The sequence below is a fragment of the Parasteatoda tepidariorum genome, chromosome 2, assembly GCF_043381705.1.
Source record: "Parasteatoda tepidariorum isolate YZ-2023 chromosome 2, CAS_Ptep_4.0, whole genome shotgun sequence".
Lineage (NCBI taxonomy): Eukaryota > Metazoa > Arthropoda > Arachnida > Araneae > Theridiidae > Parasteatoda > Parasteatoda tepidariorum.
In genome coordinates, this window is record NC_092205.1 from 17783993 (window position 1) to 17796740 (window position 12748).

Here is a 12748-nt window from a genome sequence, read left to right on the forward strand (position 1 = left end):
ACGATGTCACATAATATTTTATTAATTTAAAAAACAAACTAAAAAAGGAAATTTGAATGTTCTAAAACAGCTTGAGGAAATTTAAATTTAAGGGTGATATAAACATACGTAAAAGGTTTGATTATGTATTTCAATTCATCAATATAATGTATTTAAAATTATTCAATGTAATCTATTGTAAATTTGGAGACTTTATCGCAATTTTTAAAACAATTTACTGCTTTTTCCTGAGAATTTTCGAATTCAATTACTCAGATGCGGGTTTCAAAGTTTAGGGTCATATTATTTGAAATTTTAATCAGTAATCAGTTGATTTTATTTCTGTTATACTTAAGATTTATTTTCCAGTTGATTAGCGAAGGCAGTTAATGACCTTAAAAGTTGTGAAAATTCTCACTTTCTTGCTAATTTAAAAAAAAAATTTAAGCTCACGTTAAATGTACTCCACACAAATGTTTTTTTGTTTTTTTTTGGTTACTACTCATTAATACACATTCACAGAAATATACACTTTTGTGATTTACTGTAGGCATAAGTAGATTTTGACTGTCAAAATTTAAGAAAATAGCCTTATTTCGAAGATTTTTGTATGACCTTTGACCTTCGATGCACATGCAAACTAAAAGTATTTATCTCTGAATAGTAAGTGTAGAAATAGTAGAACATAAAATGATGGTCAGTGCTGTGGTTCTCTCATTTCACGTAAAGTAGTAAATAGACTTGTTTTTCTTGAAATTCCACCAGTGGATTGTCAGTTTTCACCACCCCTTTCTTTCAAAAAAATTCTTTTTGTAATCAAGAAAAAAACGTCGAACAATTTTACATGAACATATAATGAAAATTTCGACAAAATCAAAAATGTCAAGCTCCCGAACCTTGCCTAATTTGCCTGTTTCTTGAAATAAAAAAAGAAAAGAAAACTGGCTCGTATACTATTTTAATCTATCATTTAAAAATTTCAAAGTTTTTAAGCGACCGCTGTTTTCCATTCCGCTTCTTTTTCTGTTATAATTTATTTTTCAAAATATTTTATAGCTATCCAGACTGTTTGATAAGTATGGACTGATAGAATTCAAGCTGAACCAAAATAAAAAAGAAGCAATTCTAGCCATTGGAAATTTGCGGAGGTAAGTAAAAAAATATAAATTTTTCAGCGAAATATAAACGCGTGCTTATTTATTAACATGACTGTATTTGTAATTAGTAAAATAAATAAAAAATAAACTTCCAACCTATCTTGTTACATGCCCTATTTTTCACTATTGCTGGAACTTTATTTCGTAACTAGTTTAGAAATATAAAGCACAAAAGCATTTAAATCTACCAATACTTTCACAGTTTTCCCCCCCAACAAATTAATCCTTTTAGTGTTAGAAATAATTCTTCAACTGACTGAAAAAAAGTATTAGTATAGCAAACTAGAGTGTTATTAGGCACTCTTTTGTTTAAAAGAATGCCTGTGATTGTCTACACGAATTCATCAATACACAGAGCGGCGTTGAAGGCAAAACACTGGTCACTTTCAACTTCTAATCTATTTTTTTTTTCAGCAGTTTCAATTTCTCATTGGTAAATTTGAGAAGCTTTACTCATTAAGTTGAAGCAAATGTCAAACGATTTAGGACACTTATGAATAAAACTAGCACAAGGAAAACCAAAATTCTGCGATTTATTTCTATTTAAATATGTGCTTTAATTTAGGCCACTTTTCAGTGCGAAAAATTAATCTTATAAAATATCAAGAACTTTTTTCATATCGAGAGAACCTACCCTCCAATAACCGCGAAATAGAACATTATGACAGAGCAGGTTTGATGGTCTGGGCAAGCATCATGTTGGATGGCCGTACACCTCTCCATATCTTTGAAAGAAGCTCTGTGGCTGGTGTGAGGTATAAGGAGAAGAAGGTCTTGGAGCCCTATGTTTGCTTTTTCAGGGACGCAGTTGGCCTCGAGTTCATTTTAATGGACGAAAACGCGAGGCCACATAGAGCTCTTCTGGTCGGCGAATTTCTAGAAGTGACGATATTCGCACGATGGATTGGCCAGCCAAATCTCCAGACCTCAACCCTATAGAGCATGTCTGGGACGCTCTGGGGAGGGCGATTGAAACTAGCTACCCCTCTCCAAGAACCATCCAGGGCATGAAAACAGTGTTGCTGAACGAGTGAGACCAATTGCCACAGGAAATGATAAACTGCCTTATTTCAAGTATGGAATCACGCTGCAAGGCCTGTATATCTGTAAGAGGGGACCATACCCCCTATTAACCCTTTGGTTTATTCTGCAACCGCTGTTTCATACCTTCCGACTCCAACGAGTGTTACGCATGTATTACAATTGTCGAATGGTTATTTGTTTTGTATTGTCTGTTAAATTTCATAAAAATAGGCTCAGTAGTTCTAGAGATAATCGACCAAGTCTGCAAATTCTCTTAATTTCTTACACCAGTGTATTATAGTAATTATATTCTATTTTATAAACAAAATAATATTTTTAGCGTTTTTTTTTTTTTTTTTTTTTTTTTTTTTTTTTTTTTTTTTTTTTTTTTTTTTTTTTTTTTTTTTTTTTTTTTTTTTTTNGTTGGGTTTTTTCTTTCCTCAGAGGAAGAGCTTCAAGAAATGGTCTTGATTGTTCCAATTTCATGTAGTCAGTTGTTCTAAAATTTAAATTAATGATATTCGTTTTTGAGTGAAAGTGGAATTTTTTCTTTCCCAGATATGGCGCCTGACAAGCGACGTGCTAAATGCCTGAAATCATTTGAGCGGTGAATATTTCTTATGCCAGCAACAACCCCTTGGCGGCAATCAGAGAACACACATGCTCCATTCGGTGGTCTAAATATATGACATTCGCACTTTGCAGTACAATGGAAAAGAGATAAATGTTTTTGGAATTCGTTCCCCTTATTTTTAGGTACTACGCCATATCCCCGCCATGACTGTTTTCTCCAGACATTTCTCCCCAGTTAGAGTCATTAAATTTTGAGGTATTCTTTTAACTTCCAATGACATCTCTACATTATGTTTCGTAATGGTTTTGATGAGAATTGTCAAATCTTTTGCCACCCTCGCCAACTGGCATCTTTTGAGTTGTGCAAAACTTTTTTTGGTAAAATAGGTAAATGAATGTTAATATTTTTATCACTTCTCGAAAACATTCTTTTGGCGCTTTTTTTTTATTGCTGCTTTATTTTTATTTTACCGTTTTACAAAACTAGTTTTTTTGTTTTGTTAGAAAAGCATCACTACAAATATCGAACTTGTCGACTAAAATTATCTTACTTTTCGGATTTATTCTTTTAGTTCTTTTTTTGTTACTGCTATGTTTTTATTTTACTCTTTTACGAAACCAATTGTTTTTTCTTTTGTGGGAAAAGCAGCACAACGAATATCGAACTTGTCAAACATGTTCTTAAGGTTCTTGTTCTGCTAGTGATTCATTTTTATTTTACTGTTTTATAAAACCATAGTATCTTCGCTGAGGGAAATGCAACTCTAAATTTATTGTAATTTTCGGATTTATTCTTTTGGTTCTTTTTCTATTACTGCTTTATTTTAATTTTACAGTTAACAAAAATATATCACGATTACAATAAAATGGATAAACAAATACTAAATCTAAGTTCAGTAATAGATGTAGATGAGAAAGAATTATATTTTAACAAATTTAATGTGCGATACAGCGTTGTATTTAATTAACTTCACGTTAATTAACATTCTAATTTATGTGGAGAATCTTAGCTCGACTCTGTATTGTTTAATAACAATCAGCTGGTACTGTGTTCATAGGTCACGTTTTTGGTATCAGTGATCGTTTTCTTCTCCAGTTGCAAGTATCCAACTGTCGAACTTTTCGGAACTTTCCTTTGGTTCTTTTTTTTTATTATTATTACTGTTTTATTTTTATTTCACTGTTTTTCTGAACCATAATTTTTTGTTCTGTTAAATTCAACTCTACAGTTGTCGATTTTATCGGATTTTGCTTTATTTTTATTCTACTGTTTTACAAAACCATAATTTCTTTGGTGAATGAAATGCAGCACTAAAATTGTCGAACTTTTGGATTTATCTTTTTGGCTCTTTTTTTATTCCTGCTTTATTTTTATTTTACTGTTTTACAAAACCGAAATTTCTTTGGTGAGGGAAATGCAACACTACAATTGTGGAACTTTCGGATTTTTCTTTTTGGTTCTTTTTTTATTCCTGCTTTATTTTTATTCTACTGTTTTACAAAACCATAACTTCTTTGGTGAGGGAAATGCAACACTACAATTGTCAAACTTTCGGATTTATCTTTTTGGTTCTTTTTTTATTCCTGCTTTATTTTTATTCTACTGTTTTACAAAACCATAATTTCTTTGGTGAGGGAAATGCAACACTACAATTGTCGAACTTTCGGATTTATCTTTTTGGTTCTTTTTTTATTCCTGCTTTATTTTTTATTTTACTGTTTTACAAAACCAGAATTTCTTTGGTGAGGGAAATGCAACACTACAATTGTGGAGCTTTCGGATTTATCTTTTTGGTTCTTTTTTTATTCCTACTTTACTTTTATTCTACTGTTTTACAAAACCTGAATTTCTTTGGTGAGTGATATGCAACACTACAATTGTCGAACTTTCGGATTTATCTTTTTAGTTCTTTTTTTATTCCTGCTTTATATTTATTCTACTGTTTTAAAAAATTCCTGCTTTATTTTTATTTTACTGTTTTACAAAACCGGAATTTCATTGGTGAGGGAAATGCAACACTNAACTAGTGATCCTTCTACGACTGCTGATTCTTCTACAATTAACGTCGCAGGTTACGAAGTTTAACTTCTTCCGCGCGGAGGGACTCCACGCACTATTTTTTTTTATTATTCCTGCTTTATTTTTATTTTACTGTTTTACAAAACCAGAATTTCTTTCCTGCAAAACCATGCGTTACAAATCGAAATTTTCGTTACTTTGTCAAAATTTACAAGTTATTACTTGTTGGTTACATTCTTTTCGTGATGTGATTCGGATAGCTTTAGTCCCCTTCTTTCATATTGTTCAGCACCTACTATTATATAAATCCTTGTTCTTCGCGCAGAAGAAAAAATCAATAAATCAATATTGAACAACACTAAAAAACCATGCACAAAACTGAAAAGTATATAGAGACAATATTAATAAAGCTAAAATAATTTTATTTATTATTATTATTTTTCACCCTTCCCGGTGATGTTACGTTATTAACCTTTTTCTTACGGCTGGTACAACTGATGGTCCAGAATAGCAAGTGCTATCAGACGCTGTAGGCAAAATTAAGCAAAGCTCGTTTTTAGTAGTTCATTCCATTAAAATAAAGAATCATTTGGGATGATGCTGTCGCTCGAGGCCAATTTATGGATTCTAACTGGTACTTATCCCTTACGAAGCTCCGTAAATACTTCTTTCCACAGTATCTATATTAAAACTGCAAAGTATTGATACGTTTTTAATAGCTACCAAGTATACTATAATTGTACCTATATTTGTATCTTCGGCACTTATTAAAAATTACCAAATAACCCTATTACCATAATACCAAAAGTGCCTATTACCGAATTTAATGAACCAATTTAGACGTCAAAAGTGGTATGGCTGTTTTTTACATTTCTCCTAGAACGAATCAGTATATTTTTATTTCATTAATTTTGCATTTTGGTACTGAGTTATAGTTTATTTTATAGTTTTTATTTTATTATTTTTTTCGTTTTAATTGATAGTGATTGTTAAACTTAATTGAGCACAATTAGCGCCAACAATTGTTTGGCGACATTATATGCCTCTCTTAAAAAAATTAGTACCGTTTCCCCATTAATTTTGTTTTTTACTACACAGATATTAAATTAAGCAAAATACTTTTTTAATAGTTCATCCCATCAGGATAGAGATTAACTGTAGTCGGCATCGCTTGGCATGATGCTATTTCTCGCGACCAACTCAAAAAAAAAACAAAATTTACCAATTTTGAGTAATTTTCTCCGGTTCAGGCCTTTGTACTTTATCAATAATAAAACTGCTTACTCATCGGTATTAAAACTGCTTAGTATTGGTGCAGTTTAAATAAATAAGTTCCTTAAGTGTAGATATTCCTGTTTATAAGATCAGCTACTTTATAAAATCAATTGTTCTCAAAGCGAACGTAATTTTAATATGCGGCTAGCACTGTACAGATTATGATGCTGTTGATCACACATTCATTTATTTTACCCATTACTCAATTTAGCACTTATACTTTGTTAACTTCCATTTTAAACCCTTAAGTTTATCTCTCTATGCGAGTTGTATGCTAATTCTTTCCTCTTGATGATGCCTGTTTTTTTTAAAGATTGCTTATTAAATTTTAAAAGATTGCAACTCCCAGTCAATTGATTCTTATGCTCCTGTGATAAAAAATAAGAATTGAAATGAAAAGTATCTAAGTAATTTTGTGGTTGATTTCTACATTAATGATTCCAGCATCTCCGCCCAGATAATTTTAGTTATCGATGGTAATATTGTAATAGGTTTCACAAAATCATTATTATCTTTTTAAATTCATATCTCATTAACGTCTTTGTTATCGATTCGTTGAGGGCACCCAAGAAGTTCTGCGTAACAGGATTTGTAAGTTTGCCTATAGTTACAATATGTTTGACATAATTCCATGATTCTATCTCTCATTGTCTCCTTTTTTTTTACCTGAAACTAAAAGTTCTTTAGTTGCCAAAAGCAATTTATTTTCCCCTTTCTTTTTCCTCGATTTCAAAGTCGAATGGACCCTTTGTTTATCTAGGGCTCTGGAGAAAAGACCTTGAAAAATTCGAGCAAAACTTTACACACTAACCCTGATTCGGCGGCAATAACAAAATGCTGACTTAGGGAAGGCGTGCCAAAGACTGGTCCATAAAATAACACGAAATTGCTGTGTTGTTGAGAGGAAGTTCTTAGAAGAAATCGTTTTGCCTAACAACGGAAAATGGAATAAGGGGGAAAAAAAGATGGTGGAAAGCTCTGGGAGATCCAGTACCTTTTTTTAATTTGTCTTCTGGAACTGTTTCAGCCATTGGGAACCTATACGTAGCTTCAATTCACCACCGTACATGTAAGAGTCGATTCTCTTGGCAAGGAAAGCATTTCTATTTGGCGAGCTATTTTTTGCCTTGTCGTCTTTTATTACCTGTTTCGCAGTCGTGATCACCATCACATCACCAAGTGAATCCTTCTTTTATTATTGACTTTTATCACTTTTTTTAGCGAGTTAGTCTCTTTTGTCATCGATTTGACATCGACTTCTTATTGTATCACACGTAAGTACGACTGTTTGGGGAAGAAAAAAAAAGTGAAGACCCATCATAGTTTTTTTTTACTGTTCAAGTTTGGCAAGATTTTATTATTCTGATATGACGCACAGAGAGCAAAATAAAATTTGGAACTCTTTAATAACTTTTCAATCTAGTGATCGGATTGTCTCGTACAAATGTCCAACCTTGATGGCATGGCTTGATTTAAAAATTCGGGGGCCCTAGGCCAATACCTCCTAGAAAAGAGAAGGCCTTAGCACGGGTTACCATAAGCAAGAAATTTGATCCTTTAGTAGTTCAGACGTAATGACATCTTTCTTATTTTCCACCACTGCGCAACTTAGTAGCCCAAACGTTGTAACATCTTTCTTCTTTTTCATTGACTGCACAGTTTATGTTCGTCACGTCGGACTGCTAAATTGATCCGTGCTGAGGCCTTCGTTTTTCTAGGAGGTGTTGCCTAGGCGCAGAATTGCTGGGGCCTCATTGGTTTTTAAATTTTCATGTTATTCATTAGAAAAGTCCTTTAAACTTTTTAAAACATAAGTAAATTAGGATATATTACTAAATTGGTGCTTTTATTTATTTCAATCTTTGACTGACAATACTAAAAGACAATTCTTATAAAAAACACACATACAAAAAATATTTAAGCATTTCTGGGGTCCCCAGACAAATAGGAGCTTTAGCCTTAGTCCTTATGATGAATCAAGCACTGCTTGATAGTACAAGGAATTAATATTGGAAACGCGATTTTCTTGTGCCAACTACGTCGCAAGTTACGAAATTAGATATAAAAACTCTGGGAAACAAAAACATACACACCTTTGTTCAATGAGCTCGGATTCGAGATACTTAAAATATGTGGGAGAGTCACCGCAATATGCAAAATATGATCGCAATAATTAAAATCAGGAATGCAGTCGAAAGTGTGGGTACCTTTAATGCTCATTTTAATTTATCTGTATTTTGCTGAGGTTTAGAACTACATAGAAAATAACTATACCATAAATAATAATCACATCTAAAAATTATTTATTGCCGCAATGGCTCAGTAATTAAGACACTGAACTGTCATTTTAATTCATTTTATAACCGGTACTGAACACTCGACCCAATTCTGAGTTTACGACTTTCAATGTTCAATTCCGTAGCCCTGAAATTTTTTAACCCAATCCAGAAGGCAAGGGAATTCCTGGATCAAGCGTTGGGACAAACTGACCTTTGCGGAGGACTTTTGATGGAACTATACCTTATTTGCATTACATGAAGAGGTAAACCACAAAAACCTCCCACTATTAGCCGGACAGCAAGGATATTCTAACCCATACTGCGTCTACCATTGAGGATTTTTATGTCAGCACTATGGTCGGTGTGAGCTGGGTGCTGAATCCCAGCCAATGCTGGGATTGAACCTGGGTCACCTTGGGAGGTCAGCGCTCCATCCTATGAGCCACCGCTGCTCACTGAACTGTCATTTTGAAGGACTGAGGTTCGATTCCCAGTGGCGAATCGAAGCCCACCCAGCTCCAGATTGATGGGTATGGGGTTTATCTGAGGCGATGCTAACCACTTTGCCTCAAGTATGCCGTTGGTCACAAAATCGTGCAGCGTGTAACTATAAACTATCGTGTAACTATAAATTATTTATTATAATGCTAAACATAATATTTTTTACTTATTTTGATCTTAAATTAATACAAAATAATGAGAAGAGTATAAAAAATATGTTTAATAAAAATTCCTTGTCAAAGAGTTAAGAAGGAAGCGCGAAATAAAGTAATTTTGCAGAATATTGTAAAATATTCAAAATGATTCCATATTTATTGAATAATAATATGAGTGCATTTTAGACGAAAAAAGCAGTGGTTAGGTGGCGACTGAGACTTAGTTTCTTAATCGCCATTTGTTATCACCCTGCAGCCGTTAGCAACCGCTAATTTTGTCCTACATACTGAGCATAGAAAATTCAAAATTGTTCCTTATTATTATTCTTTCTGTCTGATTTATATCGATTTTTTTGATGAAATCAATTCATTTTCGAATAATTTGTTTGTTTTTAGCTGTGCATTTATTATTTTATGGTTAATTCACTCATGATTTCTTTTATTTCCAGTTTTAGAGAGATTTTAAAGGATTTTTCTAAGGATCCGGAATTTGATGTCTCGAAATACAATGTACTGAGGCATTCTCCAGTAGTAAACACTGCTATTTGGTCAGTTCCAATTTCCTCTTATTTTTCCATTGAAATTAAGTTCTTAATTAAGTTAATTGTTTTTAATTAAAACTGTAATTTTTGTGACCTAAAATTTAATATTTTAAACTGGTTAGTTAAATAAATAAATACACACACACGCACACACACAAATATATATACTCAAGTCAAAATTCTTCATGATCCCATCAAAACATTTGATGGTTTCAGTGCGATTCATGATGACCCGACATCATTTGATGGTCACCATCATCCAATATTTTCCATTATGCTTTCATGGTTTTTAATGTAAAAGCAAACTCCCTTCATTCCATGATGGAAAATGCTATTTTAATACTATGATGATTAACCATCATTTGAAGTTTGATTCTCATGGACCAACAATCCATGATGGCTCCAATTATACATTTCCATGATTGGTTTTTGGGGAATTCTTGTTGATTTGCTGGAAAATACCATCAAAATAATTTGGTTTCTTTTCTATGTTGGCCCATCATAAATCAGTCCGAATTCCTACATTGTGATGATGGTTGTGCATGATCATTCCAACATTTGATTTCTCTGAAACTGTGGTGGAAATTTCTGATGATTTAACATGAACAAACATCAAAACAAGTTGCTATTCTTATGTTGGACCATCATAAATCGATCCAAACTCCTACATTGGGGTGATGGTTATTTATGTTGGTTACCGTCAAAAATATAATGCTTCATGATGGAATTATTGATGGTTACCATCAAGATTATGTTGGTCCATCAATGGCAAACCATCAAAAATTTTGACTTGGGTATCTGTATCTATCTATATATATTGTTAATGATAGATACCAAGTATTTATTATGAAATATATTTTTTAAGATTATTCTACATATGTTTGAAAACTACTGCCTACCTATCATCACAAGTATTCCGAATTCCGATGTGAAAGAAATTCTGACCCCTGTAATTGATATAGTGAAGAACTTGGAAACTAAGCATGTTTAAGGATCTGCGACTTCCAAGAACCATTTTAAGGTTCTAACCTGTGCTGAAACTGATCTAGAAGAAATTTCTAATAATTTAATTGAAGCTGGGTTTAAGACCATGAGCATCATTCAGTTTGAAAGAAAACAGGTTCTCCTGCTTTTTCTTGTGCTATTACCGGATGGGATCGATTGTACAACAACCAATTTTGGATTTGCTTTTTTTTTACAATGAATACCCAATTCCTCTTGAGAGATTTAGAAATTAGATGTTTTAAATGTTAAGCATACGTTCAATATAAATGCAATGGTTTAACAAGATGTGTTAATTGTGAAGAGCATTATTCCTGTCAATGTCAAAAAGATAGGTCCTCACCTCCAAACTATGCTATTTGTAACGTAAACCTTACTTCTAATTTCTTGGGGTTCCCCATTCACCCCAAGAAAACTATCATCAGAAAGTGATAAAAGATTCATTCAAGCACTACTACTTAACTTATGCACTGAGAGTTAGTTTCGGGAACTTGAAAACTTTTAACACATGATGAAGTCAAAACCTTTTTTTTCCTTCACAAATTTCTCATTTTTGTTAGTGGTAGTGTTTAGGTATTGTTTTTTTTAGTGTAGTGTGTTTTTTCATGACCTTTAATATATAACTGTTAAAATAGATGAATTATTCTTCGCGCCAATATGGTGAGATATCTGCTATTTCCTATATTCCAATGCTATTGAAAAACTTAACATTATAATCATTTCAACATTTTAAAATATATTTAGTTATGCTTACAAAGCTATTCATTACAACGAGAGGTTTATGTTAACTTTTTATGTTTTTCACAATTCTGTGAAATTTTAATAGATAATATGATTGCATAAAAAATTTCCTGAAAAAAAAAATTAACTTATGAAAGGGATTGAATAGCATTTAATAACACTTCTAGACACACTGAACTAATTTCAATGACCATCACAGAAGATAAAATCGTGGCCATGTTAAAATAAGTTTTGTTCCCTTTTATAATGTGGGATGAATTTATTTCTTGATGATAGTGGTCAACTTGACAGGTTTTCCTGTATTATACTGTGTTTGATCGAACTTAAATAGATTTCATCTAGTAAAATAACAAAGCAAAAAGTATGTAAGTAATAATAATGTGCAATAAACGTGAAGCTTCGAATGCAAATCAGAAGTATCTATATATCGCTCATATGGTGAAACAATGACGTAACTGATAATTAGAGTAATTATCAGTTACGTCATCGTTTCACCTAAAGAGCGATATGTCGTAATTTCTCGGAAAAAATCTAGCTCTTAATAAATACTGCCAGCATTTTGCAATGTGTCTGGCTAATTGATAATGTCTTCAGCATTTTCTAATATGTGTGATACATTTTAGGCTTATTTCACTCTGCTAATATGTGGTTAGACTTATTAGGAAATGTGCGAAGAATGAATCAAATGGAGTTAACTTTTTAACGAAACTTTAAAAACTAAGGTTGAAGCATTTTTGCGCTAATGTTATTATTTCTTTTTTCAGGTTAACATCTTTAGGAGTTTGTACAATAGCTGCTTTTTATTGTGCGAAATTTTATACTGCATCTCGTTGTTCTTAAAGATGCATATGCTATGAGAAATTTCTACAATGCATTTTTTACTTTTGAATGAATGAATGAAATAAAAATATTTATTCTTTTTAAAAAAGTGTCTGCTTTACTTGCTTATTCATGAATAAATGCATAAAAATATGTGATTTAGTGTTTCACTAAGTGATTTCCAAAAAGTTTTCCGTCTGAACCTTAGAGAAGATTAGCAAATGGGGTTCCTTTTGAAGGCACCTAAATGCGACAGTGCATTCTTACAACGATTTTAAATTTCTTACGATTAAAACTTGCTATCGAAATTCCGAACCTTTTCCTACAATGCTTCACGACAGTACAAGTTTATGAGGAATAAAAGCAGCCTTTATCGATATTTTATCGCAAAATTAAGATTATCGTCAAACGAAATCTTTCTCATCTTTTTAATTGTTTGAGGCGGCCTCCTGGAAGTAGCTGTTGGTTGAGAAGATTTTCGATGTTCTCAGGCGACGGATTTTTTAGGACCAGTGGGACGAGTAACAACAACATAACTTAATTTCTGGTCCTGATACCTATACAAATTGCTAGGTACGCCAATATATGCATAAATTCTACGTGTAGTGCACAAAAAATTAATCGAACTACTCTGCATAACTTTTGATCTAATGATGGTATCTTAACGTTCTAGGACTTAATG

At 32.4% G+C, this 12748-nt stretch overlaps 1 protein-coding gene across 1 annotated transcript in view; it reads left to right on the forward strand.

Annotated features, from left to right (window-relative positions):
- Window positions 1-12175, forward strand: part of LOC107437414 (pre-piRNA 3'-exonuclease trimmer) — a 55770-nt gene extending 43595 nt beyond the window's left edge. The window contains exons 21-23 of the mRNA XM_043043152.2: window positions 1036-1127; window positions 9412-9510; window positions 12012-12175. Coding sequence (XP_042899086.1) covers window positions 1036-1127; window positions 9412-9510; window positions 12012-12087 — 267 coding nt within the window. The 3' untranslated portion in view covers window positions 12088-12175. The remainder of the gene's footprint in view (window positions 1-1035; window positions 1128-9411; window positions 9511-12011) is intronic.
- The last annotated feature ends 573 nt before the right edge of the window (window positions 12176-12748 follow it).